This window comes from Pristiophorus japonicus, chromosome 16 (assembly GCF_044704955.1).
Source record: "Pristiophorus japonicus isolate sPriJap1 chromosome 16, sPriJap1.hap1, whole genome shotgun sequence".
Taxonomy (NCBI): domain Eukaryota; kingdom Metazoa; phylum Chordata; class Chondrichthyes; family Pristiophoridae; genus Pristiophorus; species Pristiophorus japonicus.
The window spans coordinates 69,398,709-69,426,460 of record NC_091992.1 but is presented as its reverse complement, the minus strand read 5'-3'; the positions used below and the strand labels follow the sequence as shown (position 1 = coordinate 69,426,460).

The following is a 27,752-nucleotide window of genomic DNA, read 5'->3' as shown; positions in this document are numbered from 1 at the left end:
CTGTTGCCCTTGCCACTTATCGTGGGCGTGTTCATCTGAATGCGATTAGTTCGCAGCTTCCAGTGAAAGCGAGAAATTAACGATCCATTCCCAACAGCGATTTAAATCGAGTACGGTACCGGTACGGGAAGATGCCGGTCCTGGTCTGCACTCGCTAGTATTTGGTGACTTTCAGTTGCTGTGTTTGATGTTTTGGTCAATTTGATGCTGTTGGAAAGGAAGCTGATGTCTGGGGAACGGCTTCCACTCTCAACACCAGCCAGCATTGGGGCTCCTGACATCAGCAAAATATCGGTGCTTATTGTTGGAGGCTGTGTACATTCTGAACTGCAATTTCACTGGATCACTTTGATTTTTGGACTTTCTTTTCCTGTGGGAAGGACAAACCAGATTCTGTACTCTGTGTGGGAGATCGTATTCACTTTAAATGGGCTCCTGCAGTGGGGTGCACCCTGGCCTCCCAGTCAGCAGGTCATGGGTTCAAGTCCTACTCCACACAAACTTCTCCACAAGGTCCAGGCTAACACTCTCTGAGGTGGATGTAATAGTCCCAGGTCACCATTCAAAAGAGCAGCAGAGTTCTCTCCAGTGTCCTGGCCGAATATTTATCCCTCAACCAACAGCAGAAAAACAGATGAACAGGTCATTTATCACATTGCTGTCAGTGGGATCTTGCTGTGCACAGATTGACTGAAGCATTTCCAACATTACAGCGTTGGCTACACCACAAGTAGAGACCCCCGCCCTGGGCCCCCCCCCCTCTCCTCCCCATCCCAGGGCTCGTTCCCCCCCCCCCCCCCTCAGGGCTCACCCCCCCCGGTTCAATCGCTCTTACCTCCTGGAAACTTCATTTCCTTGAAGTGTTTGACGGGACACGGCAAACCTTCCCCCTCCACCAGGATGTGGTATTTTTTCCGCACACGCTCATTGCGCGCTTCGGGCATGCTGCGGATGTACCGCGGTGGGTTCCAGCTGCAAGCAGAGGTCCACGTTACTGTTTACATAGCCTCGGCCGGGCAGCTTAATCAGCCAAAGCCTCGATAAAATACAACGGTGTGCATTTACAACCATGCAATTCAGACTACTTGTTAGGAACAGACTGCTCAAAACATTTACAAAATATTTGAAGTCCTGAGAACATAGGGTGCTATATAGAACCATACAACCAAAACGTTTACAGCACAAAAGGGCACCATTCGACCGACTGTATACATGCGGCTCTGCATTGGAGCAATATCAAAGGAATGAATCGATCTCTCCCCATAACTCGATATCTTCCCCTCCTCCAAACAAGATTCCAATTTCTGCTTTAACACTCCAGTAACAATTTGCATTTATATTGTGTCTTTCACAGAGGAAACCATCTCGGGGTGCTTCACAACATGCATGCTGAGCCAAAGGAAGAGGTATTTGTGTTGCCGTCAAAACCATCGTCTCAATGCGATCATCCACAATAAGGTCACAGAGGCAATGCTGAACGGACTCTGCCGGTGCTAACGTATGCCACACACACCGGTCTGCAAAAATAAATCTCTCCCCATCCTCTTCGTAACAATTTTAAAATGAAGCACCCTCAGCATTGATTGCATGACAGTGTGAGGGATCTGGGCGAGGGGTTACTGAGTGACAGTGTGAGGGATCTGGGCGAGGGGTTACTGAGTGACAGTGTGAGGGAGTTGGGGGAGGGGTTACTGAGTGACAGTGTGAGGGAGCTGGGGGAGGGGTTACTGAGTGACAGCGTGAGGGAGCTGGGGGAGGGGTAACTGAGTGACAGTGTGAGGGAGCTGGGGGAGGGGTTACTGAGTGACAGCGTGAGGGAGCTGGGGGAGGGGTTACTGAGTGACAGCGTGAGGGAGCTGGGGGAGGGGTTACCGAGTGACAGCGTGAGGGAGCTGGGGGAGGGGTTACTGAGTGACAGCGTGAGGGAGCTGGGGGAGGAGTTACTGAGTGACAGCATGAGGGAGCTGGATTAACATCAGTAATTATCATCAGAGGCAGTCCCTCGAAATCAACTTGCTTCCACCCTAACTGAGTCCTCAGGTGGCTGTACAATACAGGAATTACAGTCCCTGTCATAGGTGGGGCAGACAGTGTTTGAAGGAAATGGTGGGTGGGGAGTCTGGTTTGCCACACGCTCCTTCCGCTGCCTGCGCTTGATTTCTGCATGCTCTCAGCGATGAAACTCTGTGCTCAGCGCCCTCCCGGATGCTCTTCCTCCACTTAGGGCGGTCATTGGCCAGGGACTCCCAGGTGTCGGTGGGGATGTTGCACTTTATCAGGGAGGCTTTGAGGGCGTCCTTGAAAAGTTTCCTCTGCCCACCTGGGGCTCGCTTGCCGTGTTACTCCTGTTCAGAGTGGAGCGCTTGCTTTGGGTGTCTCATGTCGGGCATGCGGACAATGTGGCCCGCCCAGCAGAGCTGGTCGAGTGTGGTCAGTGCTTCAATGCTGGGGATGTTGGCCTGAGCGAGGACACTGACGTTGGTGCATCTGTCCTCCCAGGTGATTTGCAAGATCTTGCGGAGGCAGCGCTGGTGGTACTTCTCCAGTGCTTTGAGATGTCTGCTGTATATAGTCGATGTCTCTTGAGCCATACAGGAGGGCGGGTTATCACTACAGCCCTGTAGACCATAAAAGCTTGGTGCCAGATTTGAGGTCCTGATCTTCAGGCGACCGAAGGCTGCGCTGGCGCACTGGAGGCAGTGATGAACCTCATCATCAAAATTTGCCCTTGCTGATAGTGGGCTCCCGAGGTATGGAAAGTGAGCCGTGGATTTTGATGACCGGAGGGGGGGGGGGGGGGGGGGGGGCAGTGTTGTGTGGCGGGGGAAGGTTGGTGGAGGACCTTTGTCTTACAGATGTTTAGCGACGGAGTGGAACTAAACTATAGAATCAATGGGAACCTGTTCAACCTACATCGCCTCCAGGCTGGATCCAAGGTTTTCACATACTCTGTCATCAAACTACAGTGCACAGACAACACTTGCATCTGCACGCACACAGAGGCCAATCTCCACGCCATCGTCAACACCTTCACCGAGGTGTACGAAAGCATGGGCCTTACGCTAAATATCCGTAACCCCCCCCGAGATACAGTCAGTAACACAGGGAGCTGGGGGAGAGGGGTTACTGAGTGACAGAGAGAGGGAGCTGGATTATCAGTAGAGATACATACAGTCGACAGTATGCCGGGGGGGAGGGGTTTAAAGACAGTGCCAGGAAGCGGGGGCGGGGGGGAGACAGGACAGTGCCGGGGGGTGGGAGGGACAGTGCTTGGGGGGGCGGGCATATCATGCATTGCTTTTGTCTCTGCTCTTTCATCCATGCTCACCTGGTTTGGATCGGGTCGTCGTACGTTATGCCCTTGGCCATTTCCTTCACAGATATCAGTGCTGCCAGAGAAAGGGAAGAGTTGTTTTGAGCACGACTTGGCAATGTGTGCTTCACCCTCCCTTGCTGCAGTGCCAGCCCAGGATGTGCTGGGGTAGGACTCCACTTACAGCACCAGCTCCCACACCTCGCCCAAGTCATTCAGGGGTGACCCCAGACTAGGTATCAGCAGGCTATTTGACTGTGGATGCCATCACAGCTAAGTCTGACCCTCTGCTCACCCGACAGCCACACAAACGCAGTTAGAACGTTTGAGCAGGGGGTCACTGAATGACATAAGCGCCAAGAATCCTGGCCAATGTTCTGTCCTCCCTAAATCAGACAGGAGCTACCTCAGGAATGCTGGAAATCTCAGCGGGTCAGGCATCTGTGGAGAGAAGCAGAGTTATCGTTTCAGGTCGATGACCCTTCGTCACTGAAACGTTAACTCGGTTTCTCGCTCTACAGATGTTGCCTGACCCACTGAGATTTCCAGCATTTTCTGTTTTTATTTCAGATTGCAGCATCCGCAGTATTTTGCTTTGTATGAGCCACCTCAGCAAAGACAAGATATGGGAGCATGTGTTGTGTCAGACACTTGTCCATGAGAAGAGTGACATCTCCTTTCACCATTATATTATATTTCCACATATTATATTCGGTCACTCTCCTCTTGCTCCTCCTTCTCCATTTCTGCCCCAGATTGTTAGTCAGTTTCTCTCGGTCTCCCATATTAGATTTCACACTCTAAAACAGTGATTTTCAAATGTATGTGTATGAATGACCCCGGAGAATGTTGACAGTCACTGACAGTGACACTGACAGTGCAGATGGTTCTCACAGCATTAGAGCAGAGCTTTGTCAATGTAGGATTCATAGAAACATAGAAAATAGGTGCAGGAGTAGGCCAGTCGGCTCTTCGAGCCTGCACCACCATTCAATAAGATCATGGCTGATCATTCACCTCAGTACCCCTTTCCTGCTTTCTCTCCATACCCCTTGATCCCTTTAGCCAGTCGATCCAGTCTCTCCTCATATGTCAGTCCTGCCATCCCAGGAATCAGTCTGGTGAACATTTGCTGCACTCCCTCAATAGCAAGAACGTCCTTCCTCAGATTAAGAGACCAAAACTGAAAACAATATTCCAGGTGAGGCCTCACCAAGACCAAAACTAAACACAATATTCCAGGTGAGGCCTCACCAAGGCCCTGTACAACTGCAGTAAGACCTCCCCTGCTCCTATACTAAAATCCCCTAGCTATGAAGACCAACATACCATTTGCCTTATTCACCGCCTGCTATACCTGCATGTCAACTTTCAATGACTGATGAACCATGACACCCAGGTCTCATTGCACCTCCCCTTTTCCTAATCTGTCACCATTTAGATAATCTACCTTCCTGTTTTTGCCACCAAAGTGGATAACCTCACATTTATCCACATTATATTGCATCTGCCATGCATTTGCCCACTCACCTAACCTGTCCAAGTCACCCTGCAGCCTCTTAGCATCCTCTTCACAGCTCATCCAGCTTAGTGTCATCTGCAAACTTGGAGATATTACACTCAATTCCCTCATTCAAATCATTAATGTATATTGTAAATAGCTGGGGTCCCAGCACTGAACCCTGCGGCACCCCACTATTCATTGCCTGCCATTCTGAAAAGGACCCGTTTATCCCTACGCTCTGCTTCCTGTCTGCCAACCAATTCTCTGTCCACGTCAGTACATTACCCTCAATACCATGTGCTTTAATTTTGCACACCAATCTCTTGTGTGGGACCTTGTCAAAAGTCTTTTGGAAGTCCAAATACACCAAATCCACTGGTTCTTCTTTGTCCACTCTACTAGTTACATCCTCAAAAAATTCTAGACGATTTGTCAAGCATGATTTCCCTTTCATAAATCCATGCTGACTTGGACCGATCCTGTCACTGCTTTCCAAATGCGCTGATATTTCATCTTTAATAATTGATTCCAACATTTTCCTCACTACTGATGTCAGACTAACCAGTCTATAATTACCCATTTTCTCTCTCCCTCCTTTTTAAAACAGTGGTGTTACATTAGCTACCCTCCAGTCCATAGGAACTGATCCAGAGTCGATAGACTGTTGGAAAATGATCTCCAATGCATCCACTATTTCGAGGGCTACGTCCTTAAGTACTCTGGGATGCAGACTATCAGGCCCCAGGAATTTATCGGCCTTCAATCACATCAATTTCCCGAACACAATTTCCTGACTAATAAGGATTTCCTTCAGTTCCTCCTTCTCACTAGACCCTCGGTCCCCTAGTATTTCCGGAAGTATATTTGTGTCTTCCTTCGTGAAGACAGAACCAAAGTATTTGTTCAACTGGTCTGCCATTTCTTTATTCCCCATAATAAATTCACCTGAATCTGACTGCAAGGGACCTACGTTTGTCTTCACTAATCTTTTTCTCTCCACATATCTATAGAAGCTTTTGCAGTCATTTTTAATGTTTCCGGCATGCTTCCTCTCATACATAAGAACAAAAGAATTAGGAACAGGAGTAGGCCATCTAGCCCCTCGAGTCTGCTCCGCCATTCAACAAGATCATGGCTGATCTGGCCGTGGACTCAGCTCCACTTACCCGCGGACTCAGCTCCACTTACCCGCCTGCTCCCCATAACCCTTAATTCCCTTATTGGTTAAAAATCTATCTGTGATTTGAATATATTCAATGAGCTAGCCTCAACTGCTTTCTTGAGCAGAGAATTCCACAGATTCACAACACTCTGGGAGAAGAAATTCCTTCTCAACTCGGTTTTAAATTGGCTCCCCCGTATTTTGAGGCTGTGCCCCCTAGTTCTAGTCTCCCCGACCAGTGGAAACCACCTCTCTGCCTCTATCTTGTCTATCCCTTTCATTATTTTTAATGTTTCTATAAGATCACCCCTCATCCTTCTGAACTCCAACGAGTAAAGACCCAGTCTACTCAATCTATCATCATATGGTAACCCCCTCATCTCCGGAATCAGCCTAGTGAATCGTCTCTGTACCCCCTCCAAAGCTAGTATATCCTTCCTAAAGTAAAGTGACCAAAACTGCACGCAGTACTCCAGTTGCGGCCTCACCAATACCCTATACAGTTGCAGCAGGACCTCCCTGCTTTTGTACTCCATCCCTCTTGCAATGAAGGCCAACATTCCATTCGCCTTCCTGATTACCTGCTGCACCTGCAAACTAACTTTTTGGGATTCATGCACAAGGACCCCCAGGTCCCTCTGCACCGCAGCATGCTATAATTTCTCCCCATTCAAATAATATTCCCTTTTACTGTTTTTTTTCCCCCAAGGTGGATGACCTCACATTTTCCGACATTGTATTCCATCTGCCAAACCTTAGCCCATTCGCTTAACCTATCTAAATCTCTTTGCAGCCTCTGTGTCCTCTACACAAGCCGCTTTCCCACTAATCTTTGTGTCATCTGCAAATTTTGTTACACTACACTCTGTCCCCTCTTCCAGGTCATCTATATATATTGTAAACAGTTGTGGTCCCAGCACAGATCCCTGTGGCACACCACTAACCACCGATTTCCAACCCGAAAAGGACCCATTTATCCCGACTCTCTGCTTTCTGTTCGCCAGCCAATTCTCTATCCATGCTAATACATTTCCTCTGACTCTGCGTACCTTTATCTTCTGCAGTAACCTTTGTGTGGCACCTTATCGAATGCCTTTTGGAAATCTAAATACACCACATCCATCGGTACACCTCTATCCACCATGCTCGTTATATCCTCAAAGAATTCCAGTAAATTAATTAAACATGATTTCCCATTCATGAATCCATGTTGCGTCTGCTTGATTGCACTATTCCTATCTAGATGTCCCGCTATTTCTTCTTTAATGATAGCTTCAAGCATTTTCCCCACTACAGATGTTAAACTAACCGGCCTATAGTTACCTGCCTTTTGTCTGCCCCCTTTTTTAAACAGAGGCGTTACATTAGCTACTTTCCAATCCGCTGGTACCTCCCCAGAGTCCAGAGAATTTTGGTAGATTATAACGAATGCATCTGCTATAACTTCCGCCATCTCTTTTAATACCCTGGGATGCATTTCATCAGGACCAGGGGGACTTGTCTACCTTGAGTCCCATTAGCCTGTCCAGCACTACCCCACTAGTGATAGTGATTATCTCAAGGTCCTCCCTTCCCACATTCCCGTGACCAGCAATTTTTGGCATGGTTTTTGTGTCTTCCACTGTGAAGACCGAAGCAAAATAATTGTTTAAGGTCTCAGCCATTTCCATATTTCCCATTATTAAATCCCCCTTCTCAGCTTCTAAGGGACCAACAATTACTTTAGTCACTCTTTTCCGTTTTATATTTCTGTAAAAGCTTTTACTATCTGTTTTTATGTTTTGCGCTAGTTTACTTTCGTAATCTATCTTTTCTTTCTTTATTGCTTTCTTAGTCATTCTTTGCTGTCGTTTAAAATTTTCCCAATCTTCTAGTTTCCCACTAACCTTGGCCAGCTTATACGCATTGGTTTTTAATTTGATACTCTCCTTTATTTCCTTGGTTATCCACGGCTGGTTATCCCTTCTCTTATCGCCCTTCTTTTTCACTGGAATATATTTTTGTTGAGCACTATGCAAGAGCTCCTTAAAAGTCCTCGACTGTTCCTCAATTGTGCCACCGTTTAGTCTGTGTTTCCTGTCTACTTTAGCCAACTCTGCCCTCATCCCACTGTATTCCCCTTTGTTTAAGCATAGTACGCTCATTTGAGACACTACTTACTCACCCTCAATCTGTAGTACAAATTCAACCATACTGTGATCACTCATTCCGAGAGGATCTTTTACTAGGAGATCGTTTATTATTCCTGTCTCATTACACAGGACCAGATCTAAGCTAGCTTGCTCCCTTGTAGGTTCTGTAACATACTGTTCTAAGAAACAATCCCGTATGCATTCTATGAATTCCTCCTCCAGGCTACCCCGTGCGATTTGATTTGACCAATCGATATGTAGGTTAAAATCCCCTATGATTACTGTCGTTCCTTTTTCACATGCCTCCATTATTCCCTTGATTATTGCCCGCCCCACCGTGAAGTTATTATTTGTGGGCCTATAAACTACGCCCACCAGTGACTTTTTCCCCTTACTATCTCTAATCTCCACCCACAATGATTCAACATTTTGTTCATTAGAGCCAATATCGTCTCTCCCAACTGCCCTGATATCATCCTTTATTAATAGAGCTACCCCACCTCCTTTCCCTTTTTGTCTATCTTTCTGAATTGTCAGATACCTCTGTATGTTTAATTCCCAGTCTTGGCCCCCCTGCAACCACGTTTCTGTAATGGCCACCAAATCATACCCATTTGTAATGATGTGTGCCGTCAACTCATTTACTTTATTTCGAATGCTGCGTGCGTTTAGGTAGTGTTTTAATACTAGTTTTTAAACCATGATTTTTAGTTTTGACCCCTCCTGCAGCCCCTTTATATTCATACATATTGTCTCTTCTTATCACCTTGTGGTTTACACTTACCCCAGTGCTACTCTGCTCTGTTGCCTCCTGCCTTTTGCATTCTTTTTTGGGGTCCTGTTCATCTGAGCTCTCGCCCACTCTAACTAGCTCAGAGCCCTCTCCTGGGTTCTGAATACTCCTTGCATTGAGGCACCGAGCTTTCATGCTTGCCTTTTTATTACACTTTGACCCTTTACAATTTTGCTGTGCAGTGGCCCTTTTTGTTTTTTGCCTTGGGTTTCTCTGCCCTCCACTTTTACTCATCTCCTTTCTGTCTTTTGCTTTTGTCTCCATTTTGTTTCCCTCTGTCTCCCTGCATTGGTTCCCATCCCCCTGCCATATTAGTATAACTCCTCCCCAACAGCACTAGCAAACACTCCCCCCCTCCCCCCCTCCCCCCCCCTCCCAAGGACATTGGTTCCGGTCCTGCCCGGTCCTGTCTGGTTTGTACTGGTCCCACCTCCCCCAGAACCGGTTCCAATGTCTCAGGAATTTGAATCCCTCCCTGCTGCACCACTGCTCAAGCCACGTATTCATCTGAGCTATCCTGCGATTCCTACTCTGACTAGCTCGTGGCACTGGTCGCAATCCCGAGATTACTGCTTTTGAGGTCCGACATTTTAATTTAGTTCCTCGCTCCTTAAATTTGTCTCGTAGGACCTCATCCCTTTTTTTACCTATATCGTTGGTACCAATGTGCACCATGACAACTGGCTGTTCACCCTCCCTTTTCAGAATGTCCTGTACCCGCTCCGAGACATCCTTGACCCTTGCACCATGGAGGCAACATACCATCCTGGAGTCTCGGTTGCGGCCACAGAAACACCTATCTATTCCCCTTGCAATTGAATCCCCTATCGCTCTCCCACTCTTTTTCCTGCCCTCCTGTGCAGCAGAGCCAGCCACGATGCCATGAACTTGGCTGCTGCTGCCCTCCCCTGAAGAGTCATCCCCCTCAACAGTCCTCAAAGCGGTGTATCTGTTTTGCAGGGGGATGACCGCAGGGGACCCCTGCACTCTCTTCCTTGCACTGCTCTTCCTGTTGGTCTTCCATTCCCTATCTGGCTGTGGACCCTTCACCTGCGGTAAGACCAGCTCGCTACACGTGCTACTCGCGTCATTCTCTATTCTACCCCTCCTAATTAAACCCTTTGTCTTCCTCTGCTGAATTCTAAATTTCTTCCAGTCCTCGGGTTTGCTGCTTTTTCCGGGCACTTTATGGGCCCAAGCTTCCACACGATAAAAAATGGGCGCCTCTCTGAGCTGGTCGCCCGTTTTTCGCGCCTAAAACGGCGCCTAAAAAAAAAATCGCGATTCTGGAGCGTTCTGTAGCTCCTTGTCTGCCTGGCGCGGCGCCCAGGGGGGCAGACCCTACACTCGCGCCGATTTTGTAACTGGGAGGGGGCGGGTACTATTTAAAAAATTTTTTCTCCTGCCGGCAACGCTGCGCATGCGCGTTGGAGCGTTCGCGCATACTCAGTGTGAAAAAAAACATTGGCACTCGGCCATTTTTGTAGTTCTTTGTAGCTGTTTAATTTTTGAACATTTTTTTAATAAAAGCACATTGCCATCAGCACATCAGCACTTGCAGCCTTCTCACTGTCTCCTTCCCCCCCCCCATCCACCCCCCCCTCCACCCCATGGGAAAGAACGGGCGCCTCCTCTCCCCTCCCCCGCGGGAAAGAACGGGCGCCTCCTCTCCCCTCGGGAAGAACGGGCGCCTCCCCCCCCCCGCGGGAAGAACGGGTGCCTCCTCCTCCCCCCCCCACCCCCGGCGGGAAGAACGGGCGCCTCCGGCTGACTGCAGCATTCTCCGTGCCCGAAGCACTTTCACACAGGTAGGAAGATGATTTATTTAATCTTTTCTTTGCTTATAAATGTTTATTCAGGTTGGATTTATTTGTATAATATTTGTAGAAGTATAAATAAGGATTTATTGTCGAATTTAATGACTTCCCTTTCCCCCCCCCTCCCCCCCACCTCGTTCTGGACGCCTCATTTGTAACCTGCGCCTGATTTTTTAATGTGTAGAACAGGTTTTTTCAGTTCTACAAAAATCTTCACTTGCTCCATTCTAAGTTAGTTTGGAGTACGTTTTCAATGTGGAAACTTTGAAATCAGGTGTCAGTGGCCGGACACGCCCCCTTTTGAAGAAAAAATTCTGTTCCAAAGTAGAACTGTTCTACCTGACTAGAACTGCAGAAAAAAAAATGTGGAGAATTGCGATTTCTAAGATAGTCCGTTCTCCACCAGTTGCTCCTAAAAATCAGGCGCAAATCATGTGGAAACTTGGGCCCTATATGCCTCTTCCTTGGATTTAACACTATCCCTAATTTCCCTTGTTAGCCACAGTTGAGCCACCTTCCCCGTTTTATTTTTACTCCAGACAGGGATGTGCAATTGTTGAAGTTCATCCATGTGATCTTTAAATGTTTGCCATTGCCTATCCACCGTCAACCCTTTAAGTATCATCATTTGCCAGTCTATTCTAGCCAATTCACGCCTCATACCATCGAAGTTACCTTTCCTTAAGTTCAGGACCCTAGTCTCTGAATTAACTGTGTCACTCTCCATCTTAATAAAGAATTCTACCATATTATGGTCACTCTTCCCCAAGGGGCCGCGCACAACAATATTGCTAATTAGTCCTTTCTCATTACACATCACCCAGTCTAGGATGGACACTGAGTCTGTGAACCAGCTCCGAGGGACCCCAAAGCTTCCTGCTTTCATTGACTCACTCGCACATTACTTATGCTGCTGTATCCCAATAAAAAATGCTTACAGCACTGCTTTTCTTTAGAATCATAATCATGGAGCATTTCAAATACCCCCAAATAAACTGACATGGAGCGGGAGTGAAAGCGGAGAAGGGAGCGGAGTTTTTACAATGTGTACAAGACTCCTTCTGACCCAATATTCAAGGCAGCCAACAAGGTCGGAATGATTGCTCGACCTATTCATGGGAAAGAGAGGCAAGTGTGGGAGAACATCGAGGAGTACGGATCACAATATAAGGTTAAGATAATGATTGAGGGATATAGATAGTACAAAGACCAAAGGAAAAATTGGGAAAAAGCCAACGATGAGTGAATGAGGATGGAGCTAAGGAAGGAAAACTGGAGGAATACCCTGTCAGAGAATTCGAACATCAGTGGGCAATATTTAAAGGAGAAATCAAAAAAGTTGAGCAGAAACGTATTCCAGTAAAAAAAAAGAACGAGCTAAGAATGAGACGCAATGGATAAACACACAAAAATCCACACACAATACAGGAGAGGAAAAAGGTAAAAACATACAATTAGGAAGGGAAAGAGAAAATAAAATAATAATGACTACAAAAAGAAACAGTAAAGTATTCGATATGCACACATGTAACAAAAAGAGAATTAAGATAAGGACAGGGCATGAAGGTTTGAGCAAGATAAACTCTCGGGCGATACTGAAATTGCAGGGATACTGCAGATACCTGGCCGCAGTTTTCACTGAAGAGACTAACAAAGAGGAAATGACAACAGGGGAAGGCAGTCAAGGGGGACAGCACGATGGTGAAAAGAAAGATGGCGATACTTGCCAAACCGAAGGGCAAAAGCCCAGGTCCAGGTGCATTGTACCCTGGGATACCCAAACTCAGGAAGACACAGCAGGGGGCAGCAGTATCCATACATAACAAGCCAATGGCAGAATGAGTACTGCCAGAGGGCAGGCTGACAGCAAAGAATGTTCCTATCTTCCAAAGAGGCGACAGACAAATCCAGCGAACTACAGGCCTGTGAGCTTAACGTCAGTAGCAGGGAAAATACTGGAATCGAAGCTAGAGGGTAGGGGGGTGGGGCGCAGGACACAAACGGGGGGGGGGGGTCAGGAACAGAGGGGGTGGGGTGGGAATGAGGGGGTGGATCGGGTGGGGAGAGTGGGGGCGGGAACGGGTGGGGGAGGTTCGGGAACAGGGGGGGGCGGGAAGGAACGGGGGGGAGCGGGAAGGAACGGGGGGGGGGGGGCGGGAAGGAACGGGGGGGGGGGGGCGGGAAGGAACGGGGGGGGGGGCGGGAAGGAACGGGGGGGGGGGGGGCGGGAAGGAACGGGGGGGGGGGGCGGGAAGGAACGGGGGGGGGGGGCGGGAAGGAACGGGGGGGGGCGGGAAGGAACGGTGGGGGGCGGGAAGGAACGGGGGGGGCGGGGAGGTCGGGAACAGGATGAGAATACATAAGAATTAGGAGCAGGAGTCGGCCATTCTGCCCCTCGAGCCTGCTGCGCCATTCAATGAGATCCTGGCTGATCATCAACCTCAACTCCAATTTCCTGCGCTATCCCCATATCCCTTGATTCTCGTAATATCCAAAAATCTATCGATCTCCGTCTTCAATATACTCAAAGACTGATCTTCCACAGCCCTCTGGGACAGAGAATTCCAGAGATTCACCGCTCTCTGATTCTCGTCATCTCAGTCCTAAATGGCCGACCCCTTATCCAGAGACTGCAACCCCTGGTTCTGGACTCCCCAGCCACAGGAAACATCCTCCCTGCATCTACCCTGCCAAGCCCTGTAAGAATTGTGTACTTTTCAATGAGATCACCTTTATTTCTTCTGAACTCTAGAGAATATAGGCCTAGTCTACTCAATCTCTCCTCATAGGACAATCCCCCCATCCCAGGAACCAGTCTGGTGAACCTTTGTTGCATTCCCTCAATGGCAAGTATACCCTTCCTTAGGTCAGGAGACCAAAACTGTGCATAATACTCCAGGTCTGGTCTCATCAGGGCCCTATATAATTACAGTAAGACGTCTTTACTCTTATACTCAAATCCTCTTGTAATAAAGGCCAAAATACCATTTGCTTTCTTAACTGCTTGCTGTACCTGCATGTTAACTTTCAGTGATTGGTGCACAAGGACACCCAGGTCCCTCTGAACACCAACATTCCCCAATCTCTCACCATTTAAAAAATGTTCTATTTTTCCTACTAAAGTGGATAACTTCACATTTCCCACATTATATTCCATTTCCCATGTACTTGCCCACTCACTCGGCCTGTCTATATCCCCTTGAAATCTCTTTGCATCCTCCTCACAACTTACATTCCCACCCAGCTTTGTATCATCAACAAACTTGGATATATTACACTTGGTCCCCTCATCCAAATCATTGATATAGATTGTGAATAGCTGGGGCTAGTTACAGCCTGCCAACTCGAAAATTACCTGTTTATTCCTACTCTCTGTTTTCTGTCCGTTAACCAATCCTCAATCCATGCTAGTATATGATCCACAATCCCATGAGTCCTAATTTTGTTCAATAATCTCTTGTATGGCACCTTATCAAATGACTTCTGAAAATCCAAATACACCACATCCACTGGTTCCCGCTTATCTATTCTACTGGTTGCAACCTCAAAAAACTCAACAGATGCATCAAACATGATTTCCCTTTCATAAATCTGTGTTGACTGCCTAATCCTATTATTATTTTCTAAGTTTCCTAAGTGAATAATAGATTCTAGCATTTTCCCTACTACTGATGTCAGGCTAACTGGTCTGTAATTCCCCGTTTTCTCTCTCCCTCCTTGTTTCAATAGTGGGGTTACATTTGCCACCCTCCAATCTGCGGGAACCGTTCTAGAATCTATGGAACTTTGGAAGATGACAACCAATGCATCCACTATCTCTATCACCACCTCTTTCAGACCCCTAGGATGTAGGCCAACAGGTCCAGGGGACTTATCGGCTTTCAGTCTCATTAATTTCTCCAGTACCATTTCTTTATTAAGACTAATTTCTTTCAGTTCCTCACTCTCGCTAGACCCTTGGTTCTCCACTATTTCCAGGAGGTTTTTTGCGTCTTCTTCCGTGAGGACAGTATTTGTTTAATTTCTCTGCCGTTTCCTTACTCCTCATTATAATTTCTGCTGTCTCAGCCTGTAGAGAACCCACACTTACTTTCGCTAATCTTTTCCTTTTTACATACCTATAGAAGCTTTTACAGTCTGTTTTTATGTCTCTCGCTAATTTACTCTCATATTCTATTTTCCCTTTATCAATTTCTTGGTCTAAAATCCTCCCAATCCCTCAGACTCACTGCTCTTTTGCAACATTATAAGCCGCCTCTTCTTTGATCTGATACTATAACATAACAAATAGGAGCAGGAGTAGGCCATTCGGCCCCTCGAGCCTGCTCCGCCATTTAATACGATCATGGCTGATCCGATCATGGACTCAGGTCCACTTCCCTGCCTGCTTCCCATAACCCCTTATTCCCTTATCGTTTAAGAAACTGTCTACCTCAGTCTTAAATTTATTCAATGACCCAGTTTGCACAGCTCTCTGAGGCAGCAAATTCCACAGATTTACAACTCTAGAAACAGAGACATATACAGCGCAGAAGGAGGCCATTTCGGCCCATCGTGTCCGCGCCGGTCGTCAAAGGGCCGCACGGCCCTCGGTCAGCAGCCCTGAAGTTTACACACAAACCTATGAACAATGACGGAAAGGCAAAGAGCCCCCAGCCCAACCAGTCCGCCTCATACAACTGCGACACCCCTTATACGGAAACATTCTACACTCCACCCCAACCGGAGCCATGTGATCTCCTGAGAGAGGCAAAAATCAGATAAAAACCCAGGCCAATTTAGGGAGAAAAAAATCTGGGAAAATTCCTCTCCGACCCATCCAGGTGATCGAAACTAGTCCAGGAGATCACCCTGGTCGTATTCTATTCCCTGCAGTACTTACCATTATATCTGCGCCATCCAACAAAAGGTCATCCAGTCTAATCCCAATTACCAGCTCTCGGTCTGTAACCCTGAAGGTGACTGCACTTCAAGTGCCCATCCAACCATCTCTTAAAATTTCTCCTCATCTCAGTTTTAAATGGGTGGCCCCTTATTCTAAGATTATGCCCCCTAGTTCTAGTCTCCCCTATCAGTGTGTAATAACACGAATCCTGTTATTATAAACTGACTCGGGTGTGTACCCGATCTCTTTTATTCCCACTTTGGATAAGAACAAGATCCGACTTCCTGTGTTGCCTGCATGACATCAGACAGTGGCGCCCTCTTGTGTCAGGTGACCCCAAGCATAAATATATTACAACATCCCCCTTTCAAGATCTTAATATCAGTCACTTTACAATACAAGACGATCTGAGGCTTTCCACTCACAAGTTGACCGTCTCAGTTCAACATTAGTTCTAGGTGAACGTTCTAAGTCAGTTGTGACTGGAGGTTGAGTAACAGTTCTGGTGGGAGTGGTAACAACATCAGAGACTGAAGGTCCGGGTTCAGGAATGACAACAGAGGTGAATGAACGATAGTTGATGGGTCACTGACTGGATCTTCCTCAAACGGTTCCAGTTCATCTGTATGCCGCAGTTTTACCGGGTCAACGTGTTTGGCCATCCTTGATCACGATCTGTTACCCTCCTCAGCTGTAACAGTATTAGCGATCCATTGTGGACCTCGACCATAGTTCAGTACAAACACTGGATCATTGACAGAGATCTCGTGACACAGCAGTATCATCAGGATACAATTGCTGACTTTGATATCTGTTTTCAACACGGTCATTCAAATCAGGATGAACAAGTGAAAGCTTGGTCTTTAGATTTCTTGTCATCAGTAGTTCAGCAGGGGAAACACCAGTAACAGTATGAGGTCTTGTCCTATAACTGAGCAATATACATGACAAATGAGTTTGAAGTGAACCCTGAGATACACGTTTCATACTTTGTTTGATAGTTTGAACAGCACGCTCTGCTCTGCTTGACCATTAGTAGCAGGTTTGAATGGTGCTGACCTCACATGTTTAATACTATTGAGTTTCATGAAGTCTTGACACTCCAGACTTGTGAAACACGATCCGTTGTCGTTCACAACAATGTCAGGTAAACCATGAGTAACAAACATGACACGTAGGCTCTCAATAGTGGCTGTAGATGTACTGGATGACATAATGATACTCTATCCACTTTGAATATGCATCCACCACGAATATGCATCCACCACAACAAAAACATCTTTCCAAGGAATGGACCCGCAAAATCGATGTGGATCCTCGACCATGGTTTAGATGGCCACAACCAAAGACTCAACGGAGATTCCGCTGGTACTTTACTTAGCTGCATACAAGTATTACACTGATGCACACGAGTCCAGATCAGAGTCAATTCCAGGCCACCATACATGAGATCGAGCAATGGCTCTCATAATAACAATACGGGATGAGTGCTATGTAGCTCACGTACAAATCTTTCTCTACCTTTCTTAGGCATGATGACACGATTACCCCACAGTGAACAATCTGACTGAATGGACAACTCATCTTTGCGACAGGTATAAGGTTTGGTCTCTTCACACATCTCCGTAGGTATTTCAGACCAATCACCACAATCCACAAAATAGGGTCATGGCTGGTCCAGATCCTAACTTGTTGAGAAGTGACAGAGTTCCTTCACTCTCAAAAGCATCCATTACCAACATTAGATCTGCGGGCTGAGGCGTTCTCACATCAGGTGTAGGCAAAGGCAAACGACTCAGTGCATCGGCACAATTCTCAGTACCAGGTCTATGGCGAATAATGTAATTATAGCCAGACAATGTCAACGCCCACCTCTGAATTCGGGACGATGCATTGGTATTAATACCTTTGTTTTCAGAAAACAATGAAATGAGTGGCTTGTGATCCATTTCGAGTTCAAAACGGAGACCAAACAGGTACTGATGCATCTTTGTTACACCATACACACAGACCAAAGCTTCTTTGTCTACCATGCTGTAAGCTCTTTACGCTTTTGATAAACTTCTCGAAGCATACACAACAGGTTGTAGCTTAACCGACTCATTGGCTTGTTAGAATATACAGCCAACACCATATGATGAAGCATCACAGGCCAATAGAAGACGCTTACACGGATCATAATGAACAAGCAACTTGTTTGAACAGAGCAGACTCTGAGCTTTCTCAAAGGCTCCAACTTGAGACATACCCCATACCCAATTGTTACCTTTTCTGAGTAGCAAATGGAGTGGCTCCAATAAAGTGCTCAATCTGGATAAGAAATTACCAAAGTAGTTGAGTAGCGCAAGGAACGAACGCAGCTCTGTCACATTCTGAGGCTTGGGTGCATTTTTGATGGCCTTGGTTGTTGAATCAGTAGGCCTGATTCCATCAGCAGAAATCTTCCTACCAAGGAATTCAACTTCAGGTGCTATGAAGGCACACTTCGAACGTTTCAACCGGAGTCCCACTTTGTCCAGACGATGTAGAACTTCTTCAAGATAACAGATGTTCAGCGGTGTCACGACCTGTGACCAGAATGTCATTTTGGAACATGACAGTTCTAGGAACGGACTTCAGTACGCTCTCCATAATATGGCTGCAACTGAATGAATTCCGAAAGGTCACCTGTTGTAGACAAACAGTCCTTTATGGGTGTTGATGCAGGTCAGTTTCTTTGAATTATCAATGAGCACCTGTGTCAGGTAGGCCAACGTCAGATCTAGCTTAGTGAACGACTTTCCACCAGCTAGCATGGCGAATACGTCGTCAGCCTTCGGTAACGGGTACTGAATCTGTTTCGAGAATCGGTTAATCGTAACCTGGTAGTCTCCGCAAATCCTGACAGTGCCATCACTCTTCAACATAGGAATAGGGCTGGCCCACTCATTGAACTCGATAGGTGATATGACCCCTTCACGTTGGAGTCTGTCAAGCTCAATCTCAATCTTCTCACTCATCATACAAGGGACAGACCGAGCTTTGTGATAGACAGGCCTTGCATCAGAATCCAGGTGAATCTGCACCTTGGCTCCAGTAAAATTACCAATGCCAGGCTCAAACAAAGAAGGAAACTTCTTCAACAGTTGAGCACAAGAAGTGTCGTCCGCCAAGGACAATGCTTTGACATCACTCCAGTTCAGCTTGATGTTCTCGAGCCAATTCCGACCGAACAGCGTTGGACCATTACCTGGGACGATCCATAATGGTAGATCTTGGATCACGCCATCATACAACACCTTGATTACTGCACTGCCAATCACAGGTATGAGTTCCTTCGTATAAATACGCAACTTGGCCTTGACTGGACTCAGCTTAGGCTTCACAGCCTCAGTGTCCCACAGCTTGTCAAATGTCACTTGGCCCATGATCGACTGACTTGCACCTGTGTCCAGCTCCATTGATACAGGCACGCCATTCAGCTTCACATTAACAGTTATCGGCTGGCTCTTTGACGAGAACGAATACAAACTATACACTTCCTCCTCAGGTTGTGTATCAAAGTCAGCACTGGACTGGTCATCATCCACAATATGAGGAGCAGCAGCAGCACGCTTGCTCAGTTGTGAGCACATTTTCTGGAGCTGTCCCACTTTCGAACAGCCATTACAGGAGTATTGTTTAAACCGACACTGATGAGGCCGATGACTGCCCCCACAACGCCAACAGGGTGAACTCAGCTTCGTACCAGTTGTCGGGCTCTGAGCAGCTACAGGTTTCACGTAAACAGTTGACTTGGCCCTGCCATGAGCAACTTTGTCAGAAGACGGCACAATCCTGCTTACAGTAGCCGACAAGCCTGCCATGGAGCTCCGACCTTTGGATGATATCTGCCTCAAGTTCTCATCAGTCATCATGCATGCCTGGGCTATCGCGATGGCCTTTTCCAAGTCCAGTTTCTTCTTGGCCAATAACTTCCAAAGAATCACATCATGGTTGATGCCTATCACAAAAAAGTCTCTCAACATCTCTTCCAGTGTGTTCCCGAACTTACACGGCTCAGCAAGATGTCGTAGGTCGGCGATGAATCCCGACACGTCCTGGCCCTCAGCACGGACATGCGTACAGAAACGATAATGAGAGATGATGATCCCTTCCTTCGGCTTTAGATGGTCACACACCAAATCACACAATTCCTAGTAAGACTTGGCAGTTGGACAGAAAGGCGAGAGAAGGTTCTTCATGATGCCGTAAACCTTCTGACCACAGACGGTGAGGAGAACCACCCTGCGATGGACTGCATCCGCCTCCCCCTCCATTTTGTTAGGAGAATTCCAATAGTGTCCATTGTAAATAGGAAAGTTCTTAATTTACCTCGTCGCCAATGAAATAACACAAGAGTCCTGTTATTATCAACTCTCTCGCCGGGTGTGTACCTGATCTCTTTTATTCTTCACCCAGAGAGTGGTGAACCTGTGGAATTCTCTACCACAGAAAGTAGTTGAGGCCAATTCACTAAATATATTCAAAAGGGAGTTAGATGAAGTCCTTACTACTCGGGGGATCAAGGGGTATGGCGAGAAAACAGAAAGGGGGTACTGAAGTTTCATGTTCAGCCATGAACTCATTGAATGGCGGTGCAGGCTAGAAGGGCTGAATGGCCTGCTCCTGCACCTATTTTCTATGTTTCTATTCCCACTTCGGATAAGAACAAGATCGGACTTCCTGTATTGCCTGCATGACATCCGACAGTGGCGCCCTCTGGTGTCAGGTGACCCCACGCATAAATATATTACACAGTGGAAACATCCTCTCTGCATCCACCTTGTCAAGCCCCTTCATAATCTTATACATTTCGATAAGATCACTTCTCATTCTTCTGAATTATAATGAGTTGAGACCCAACCTATCCTCATAAATCAACCCCCTCATCTCCAGAATCAACATAGTGAACCTTCTCTGAACTGCCTTTAAAGCAAGTATATCCTTTCCTAAATATGGAAACCAAAACTGTATGCAGTATTCTAGGTGTGGCCTCACCAATATCATGTATAACTGTAGCAAGACTTCTCTGCTTTTATACTCTATCCCCTTTGCAATGAAGGAATGCAAAATTCACAAGAAACCCCCCCGTGTTGGACTCATTCGAAAGGAAATTTAATTTGGGACTATCTACCAAAAAGTTTGGAACTCTAAAGTGCTTATGGAAGAAACTACGAACTTTAATAGAATTATGAACGTTTACAAGACAAATTCAAGGCTGTGGGCGGACCTAACGAACCCACAGGAGACACCCTGATTAATGGGTCTGCCTAGGTGTTGGAACTGAAGTAACTTTGTCTGGAGAATTGAGTAGTCAAGAATCTTTCTCCACAAGGAACATTAACATTACAAAATAGCTACCCATCAACATGGGTCTGGACAACCATTTCAGCATATACATCACAAAGAAGCCCAATCCAGCCTGTATGCAAAAGACTAAGCACAAAAGGACATTGCAATTACCAAACTAATATTTTCCATCAGGAAACAGTTTTTGAACATCAACCCACCCAAGACATATCAACTTTTAACGAGCCCAACAAAATATTACAAAGAAGAACCAAGCCCACCAAAATTATACAAAGGGTTTTGAACAAGATTTGGCGGCAAGATTAGAACACTGAAATCGTAAAACTGGCCATTGTTTTCAACAGAGATTGGGTGGTTGCTAGGTAGCTACAAGGCTGCTACCACCTCAGATGATACTTTGCCTGACAGACTAGTACCACACTACGTTGTGTCATCAAGACAAGGGGAGAAACCAACGCAACAGTTGTAAACTAACTTCTCCAGCCTCGAAGTCCTGAAGGAAGGAAGAACATCACCATCGCAGCAGCAACCGACCACAATCAACGTGGTATCAATGGAAAAGCAACCGCGATTTACCGTTAACTATCAAAAGGTTTGGTAAGCATAGTCCCTGCCTGCCCTAGAGTCCAACATAGCTAGAATTAGGCATTGGGAGGTGGGAGGTATAATTTTACTGCAACTCTCTTTGAATGTGTAGCGTATGGTACTTTATAAGAGTGATTATAAGTTTGACCTTGTACCTTTCCTTGTATTGTCCTTTATTAGAGTGATTGTAAGTTTGGCCTTGTATTCTCTTACTAGAATAATAAGCTTGTATTTCCTTGACTGTAATAAAACCAAAGTTCTTTGCATCAAACCAGTATCCTTTACACTTTTGTCACACCCCCCAAATAAATCCAGAGTACAGAACCCAAGGGAGTGGGAGCGATTCGAATCGCTCAAGTTGGTCAGAAGGGAACCTGACCCCCTCATAGAGACCACCCCCTTACAAAATGGCGACCGCGGCAGGACTCTGGTACACGGGGTACGATGTGGAGAGTGCTGGTTTGGGGCAAAGAACCAAAATGGAAGAGAGAATTTCCTCCTATGTGTATAAGAAAGTGAATGTCACTAAAGAATGGGTGCTTAGTCTATTGCACGCGGAGCGTCCAGCTGACGCTGCAGCCCAGTGGACAGCAAGCAAAGATCACAAAGAAGCTATAGAGAAAGCAATTTGGTTGGTCTGTCTACAGCGACAGGTCCAACTCCTAGATAGAATGAATGAAACATTACAGGCAGAGTTATGTGAATGCGCAGAGAACTACCAGGAAAGGGTTATGTCAGAAGAAAGATTATCAGGAGAACTCCGTAAGCTAAAGCAGGAAAGGACCCAAATAATGGAAAGGTTTAAAAACAGTCAGGACTATTTTCAGTGTCAGGTTACCGAGGCTAAAAGTAATGAAAAGTCACAGAGGGAGGAAAGCACTCGCCTCACCCTACAAGTAAAAGAGCTCCAGGAAGATGTGCAAGCAGCGTATAAAGTAGCTAGCACTAATGGGTTTGAATCGTGAGACCACGGTCCCTGCCAGCAACAAATTAAAAGTTTAAACCTTGCTCTGTCCAAGGCAAAAGGCATGGTATGCCTCGTAAGCCCGGGTATGCCCCAGGTAAACCTGGAAGAGAAGGAGGAAACTACCTGGCCACTACCTGTGGCACCGGTGACTACACCGGTTCAGCAGCAGGAGGGGCAAATCAGTTGTGGGGCGGACAAGGATAGTGAACCACCACCACCTGTGGCACCGAGTTTCAGCTCGGCTTGGCCACAGGGAAGAGAGGGAGGCGAGCCAGAACAGGGAGAGCCAGAACCAGGGCCAATGTGCCCGGTCCGGCAACAGAAGTTTGGCCCGCCCACCAGTGCCGGGGGTCCAGGGCCCCTGGAAAATCAGTTTGTGGTCCCCCACACTCCCCACCAGCTTAGGGCTATAATAAGCCACCTGGGAAAGCTAACTCCAAAGGGAGACCCCTCGGTTCACTTTGTGGAAGTGGAACAGGCAGGGGATATTAATGGGTGAGATGATGCAGAAATGGCAAAGATGCTTCTCCTATCTCTAGACAGCAAACTGTACCAGTCCCTCTCTACTGAGAGCAAAAGCGGACAGTAAACACTTGCTGCCGTCCAGACAGACATTTTCGAAGCTATGGGCTGCAATGATGGGAGTCCCTTCTCGAGAGTAGAGAAAACGGTGCAGCTCACAGGAGAAACCCCACAGGCTTTCGCAGACCGACTGTGGCTTGTGTACAAAAGCGCCTGTAGTGGGGACATAGACAGAGATCACTTAAACCCGGACGAATTAGCGCACTGGCTCCGAAGCCTAGTAGCTAACAGTTTACCCAGAATAAGAACCAAGGCTGAGGACTGGTTCGACCCCAGAGATCCCCAAGCCACAGAACAGGGAGTGCTTAGGTAACTGACCCTAGCTTACAGAAACGGCAGAGGGACAGAAGAGCACCCACAAAAGGGAAGGTTTCACGAAATCCGACTTAACCAAGACAAGAGGGAATGGCACCACAAGGGGGGCAACCCCTCCGATACAAAATGTACCTGCTTCGGGTGCGGAAAGAGTGGGCACTGGAGAAGGGATTGTAGAAATCCATGGAAGAATAGCACAGGAAAAAATTCTCCAGCCCCTGCCCAAAAGACCGAGACAGATAAGCAAGTCCCCCACTCCCACTCGTTTGATACCTTTTTAACTGCGCTCCGAGCCATGTTAGATGGCCCTGGAAAGGTAGCCACCGCCACCAGTACCGAAATCCCATCTGCCCCCTCCCAACCAAAACCCTGACGAGGACAGGCACAGCCTGTCCACCTGTGTGCCCTCGAGTATGATGCGTGGGGGAGACTGACCGTACAGATGGAAGTGGAAAAGGTGAAAGGGACTTACCTGTTGGACACCAGTGCCTCAAGCACCCTTGTCTATGCAGTTAACCCCGCCGCCTCACCTCTGTCTAGCGGGGTCCCCTACAGCTTGGTGGGTTTCACAGGCACTGAACAGACTGGCTCATTCTCCATTCCGTTCTTCATTCATTTAGGTATACTCCACACTAAGTGGACTTGTGTCCTGATGAAGTGGGAGCAGGAAGAGAGAGGGATCCCGGGGGCTGACTTCATCCTCGGCCACGGGATCCTAGTGGATTTAAGAAACCACTGTCTTTGGGGGTCAGTCTGTACGGGACAGGAGAGTGAGGTGATGGTTATCCCAGGAAAACAGGGAAAAGGGACGGTGTGCACCATGAAACCAAAGGAGGGTTACGACCTTGAATCACTGGTCAGTAACACCTCTATAGAATATCAAGAATATGTGAGGAAAAACCTTGCAGCTTTTGCCACTCACAAACACGAGTGTGGGAGAATAAATGGGGTCGAGGTTAGCATAGATGGGGACCCCAGGACCCGACCACAGAAACAGTACAACTTCCCCAGGGAGGCGGAGGCAGACATGGAAACAGCCTTGGGTTCTTTAGTTAAACAGGATGTATTGAGACCGATAGCTACCCATGTGAACTCTCCATTATGGCCGGTTAAGAAACCGGACAACTCCTGGAGAGCCACGGTGGACTATCGAGTACTCAACCGTAACATCCCCGCCTGTGCACCCGCTGTTGCTGCTGTCGCCGACCTCGCTGGAAATTTCCCAGCCTCCGCGACCACCTTCACAGTGCTGGACATTTCCAACGGGTTCTGGTCCATACCGTTAAGAAGGGAAGATCAGTACAAGTTTGCTTTTACCTTTAAAGGACAGCAATACACTTGGAACTGTCTCCCTCAGGGCTTCCACAAAAGCCCCAGTATTTTCCATCAGTGTATGGCCAACTGTTTAAAGAGCTTCAGCAGACCCCAGCAATTAGTACAGTATGTGAATGACCTGCTCCTGTTCACCGATGAGGGGGAGGAGCATGGCCTACTGCTGGCTGAACTGCTGGAGCTGCTGAAAGAGGGATTTAAAGTAAACCCCAAGAAGGCACAGATCGGCCTGAAGGAAGTAAAATTCCTGGGACTGACTGACTGCGCGCTGGGGAAAGAGCCATTGACAAAGCTAGAAGGGAAGCAGTGCAGAAGTTACCTGCCCCCAACACAGTAACAGAAGCAAGATCTTTTCTAGGGCTAACCAGGTACTGCAGAGATTTCATTGAGGATTAGCAGCCACAGCAGCCCCTCTGCGCTGACTCCTACACCAGGGAGTGGAGTGGGAATATACATAGATGACCTGGAAGAGGGGACGGAGTGTAGTGTAACAAAATTTGCAGATGACACAAAGATTAGTGGGACAATGGGTTGTGTAGAGGACAGAGAGAGGCTGCAAAAAGATTTAGATAGGTTAAGCGAATGGGCTAAGGTTTGGCAGATGGAATACAATGTCGGAAAATGTGAGGTGATCCACCTTGGAAAAAAAAACAGAAAAGGGAATATTATTTGAATGGGGAGAAATTACAACATGCTGCGGTGCAGAGGGACCTGGGGGTCCTTGTGCATGAATCCCAAAAAGTTAGTTTGCAGGTGCAGCAGGTAATCAGGAAGACGAATGGAATGTTGGCCTTCATTGCAAGAGGGATGGAGTACAAAAGCAGGAAGATCCTGCTGCAACTGTACAGGGTATTGGTGAGGCTGCACCTGGAGTACTGCGTGTAGTTTTGGTCACCTTACTTAAGGAAGGATATACTGGCTTTGGAGGAGGTACAGAGACGATTCACTAGGCTGATTCCGGAGATGAGAGGGTTACCTTATGATGATAGATTAAGTAGACTGGGTCTTTACTCGTTGGAGTTCAGAAGGATGAGGGGTGATCTTATAGAAACATTAAAAATAATGAAAGGGATAGACAAGATAGAGGCAGAGAGGTTGTTTCCACTGGTCGGGGAGACTAGAACTAGGGGGCACAGCCTCAAAATACAGGGGAGCCAATTTAAAACCGAGTTGAGAAGGAATTTCTTCTCCCAGAGGGTTGTGAATCTGTGGAATTCTCTGCCCAAGGAAGCAGTTGAGGCTAGCTCATTGAATGTATTCAAATCACAGATAGATAGATTTTTAACCAATAAGGGAATTAAGGGTTACGGGGAGCGGGCGGGCAAGTGGAGCTGAGTCCACGGCCAGATCAGTCATGATCTTGTTGAATGGCAGAGCAGGCTCGAGGGGCTAGATGGCCGACTCCTGTTCCTAATTCTTATGTTCTTATGTATGGGACAAAGGTTGCGAGGCAGCATTTATCCAACTCAAGAAAGACCTGCAGACCGCGCCAGCTCCAAGGGCCATAGTTGGGGGTAAAGAGTTTTTCCTGGAGGTAGCAGCCAGTGGGGACAGCCTGAGCGCAGTACTGCTCCAAGAGCGGCACGGCCGGCTGAGACCAGTGGTCTACTCCTGCAGGACACTCATGGACGTGTGAAGGGATACTCCAACTGAGTGCAGCACTTCCTAGGCACTCACTGGGCTGTGAAAAGATCACTGATCTTCACAGGGTAGTCCCCTATCACACTCCTTACCCATCATACGCCCACACAAATGCTCCTGGACGGGAGAATCAAGGACGGGACAGTGAGCAGTGCCCGCATTGCTCGCTGGACCCTGCTCCTCTCTCAGATGGACCTAAGGGTAAAGGGTCTCTGCAAGCCAAGACTCGCAGCCAATATGATTTATCCAGGGACAGCCCACCGTAGAAGGGGTATGGGAAATTAACTTAGGCTTTCGGGCTGGTTACACCCCACAGACCGAGAGATCTATGTGGACGGTTCAAGCAGGGTATCTACGGGTGAATGACTCACAGGCTGCGGAGTTTATGACCCCGAGGCAGGCACTGCCCTGGCGATTAAACTCTCCAGCACTATGAGCGCCCAGCACGCTGAACTGTCTGCGGTGGTGTATGTAGTCACACACCCCTAAGAATTCCGTACCCCATACACGATTTGCTCGGACAGTATGTTCACATGCAATTCGTGTACAGAGTACCTGGCTATCTGGTCCCGCCGCGGATACACATCCGCAGACGGGAGAACCCTGTTGATTAAACTCCTACTGGAAAAGATCATGAAAGCCGTCGGGGTGGAAGGGAATATCTACATCCATAAGGTGAAGGCACATTCCACCACAGAACCCCGTAGCGAGGGAAACCAGCAGTCTGACATTTTAGCCAAGCAGGGGGCCCGCACGGGCAAGCTCTGGGATCCGTACAACTCAGGACCCATAGCAGCAGTCAGGGGCAGGATAGGGACGGCAGGGAAAGCTTTGCCCCCGGACCTAAAAACGGTTCAGACCCAAGACCCCGTCCTCAAATCTGTCCTGAACACACTAGATAAAGGGGAAAGGATAGACGACCCGTACGGCACCGCAGCAATTGCCATTAAAGAAGGCATGCTGTTCGGGGGGAGCAATGGGTAGTACCGCAACAACACCGGAGAGAATTCCTCCAGCGGGCCCACGAGGGTCCAGGAGCAGGACACCCCGGACCTGAGACCACTTGGCAATGAGTAGAACAGACAGGGTGGTGGCCAGGACTCAGGGAAAACGTCCGCGAGTTTTGTGCTAGCTATCTGCTGCACGGCCAACAACCCCGAGCCCCAGAAAAGAAAGGTGTCTATGGGACATATCAGGAGGGTAGAGGGACCCTGGCAGTCGATCCAAATCGATTACATCGGGCCCCTACCCACTGCCCAGGGAGGTTACAAGTACTGCCTAGTATTGGTGGATGTATTCACCAAATGGGTGGAAGCCTTCACATGCCGAACAGCCACTGCCCTGGGAACAGCTGGGCTCCTGGTCAGAGAAGTGTTCTCTCAATGGGGACTAC

The 27,752-nt window shown here is 47.6% G+C and overlaps 1 protein-coding gene across 1 annotated transcript in view; it reads right to left on the bottom strand.

Moving 5' to 3' along the window:
• Positions 1 to 27,752, bottom strand: part of ddx41 (DEAD-box helicase 41) — a 95,103-nt gene that overhangs the window by 53,541 nt on the left and 13,810 nt on the right. The window contains exons 5-6 of the mRNA XM_070857414.1: positions 3,329 to 3,389; positions 836 to 972 (exon numbers count right to left, since the gene is read on the bottom strand). Coding sequence (XP_070713515.1) covers positions 836 to 972; positions 3,329 to 3,389 — 198 coding nt within the window. The remainder of the gene's footprint in view (positions 1 to 835; positions 973 to 3,328; positions 3,390 to 27,752) is intronic.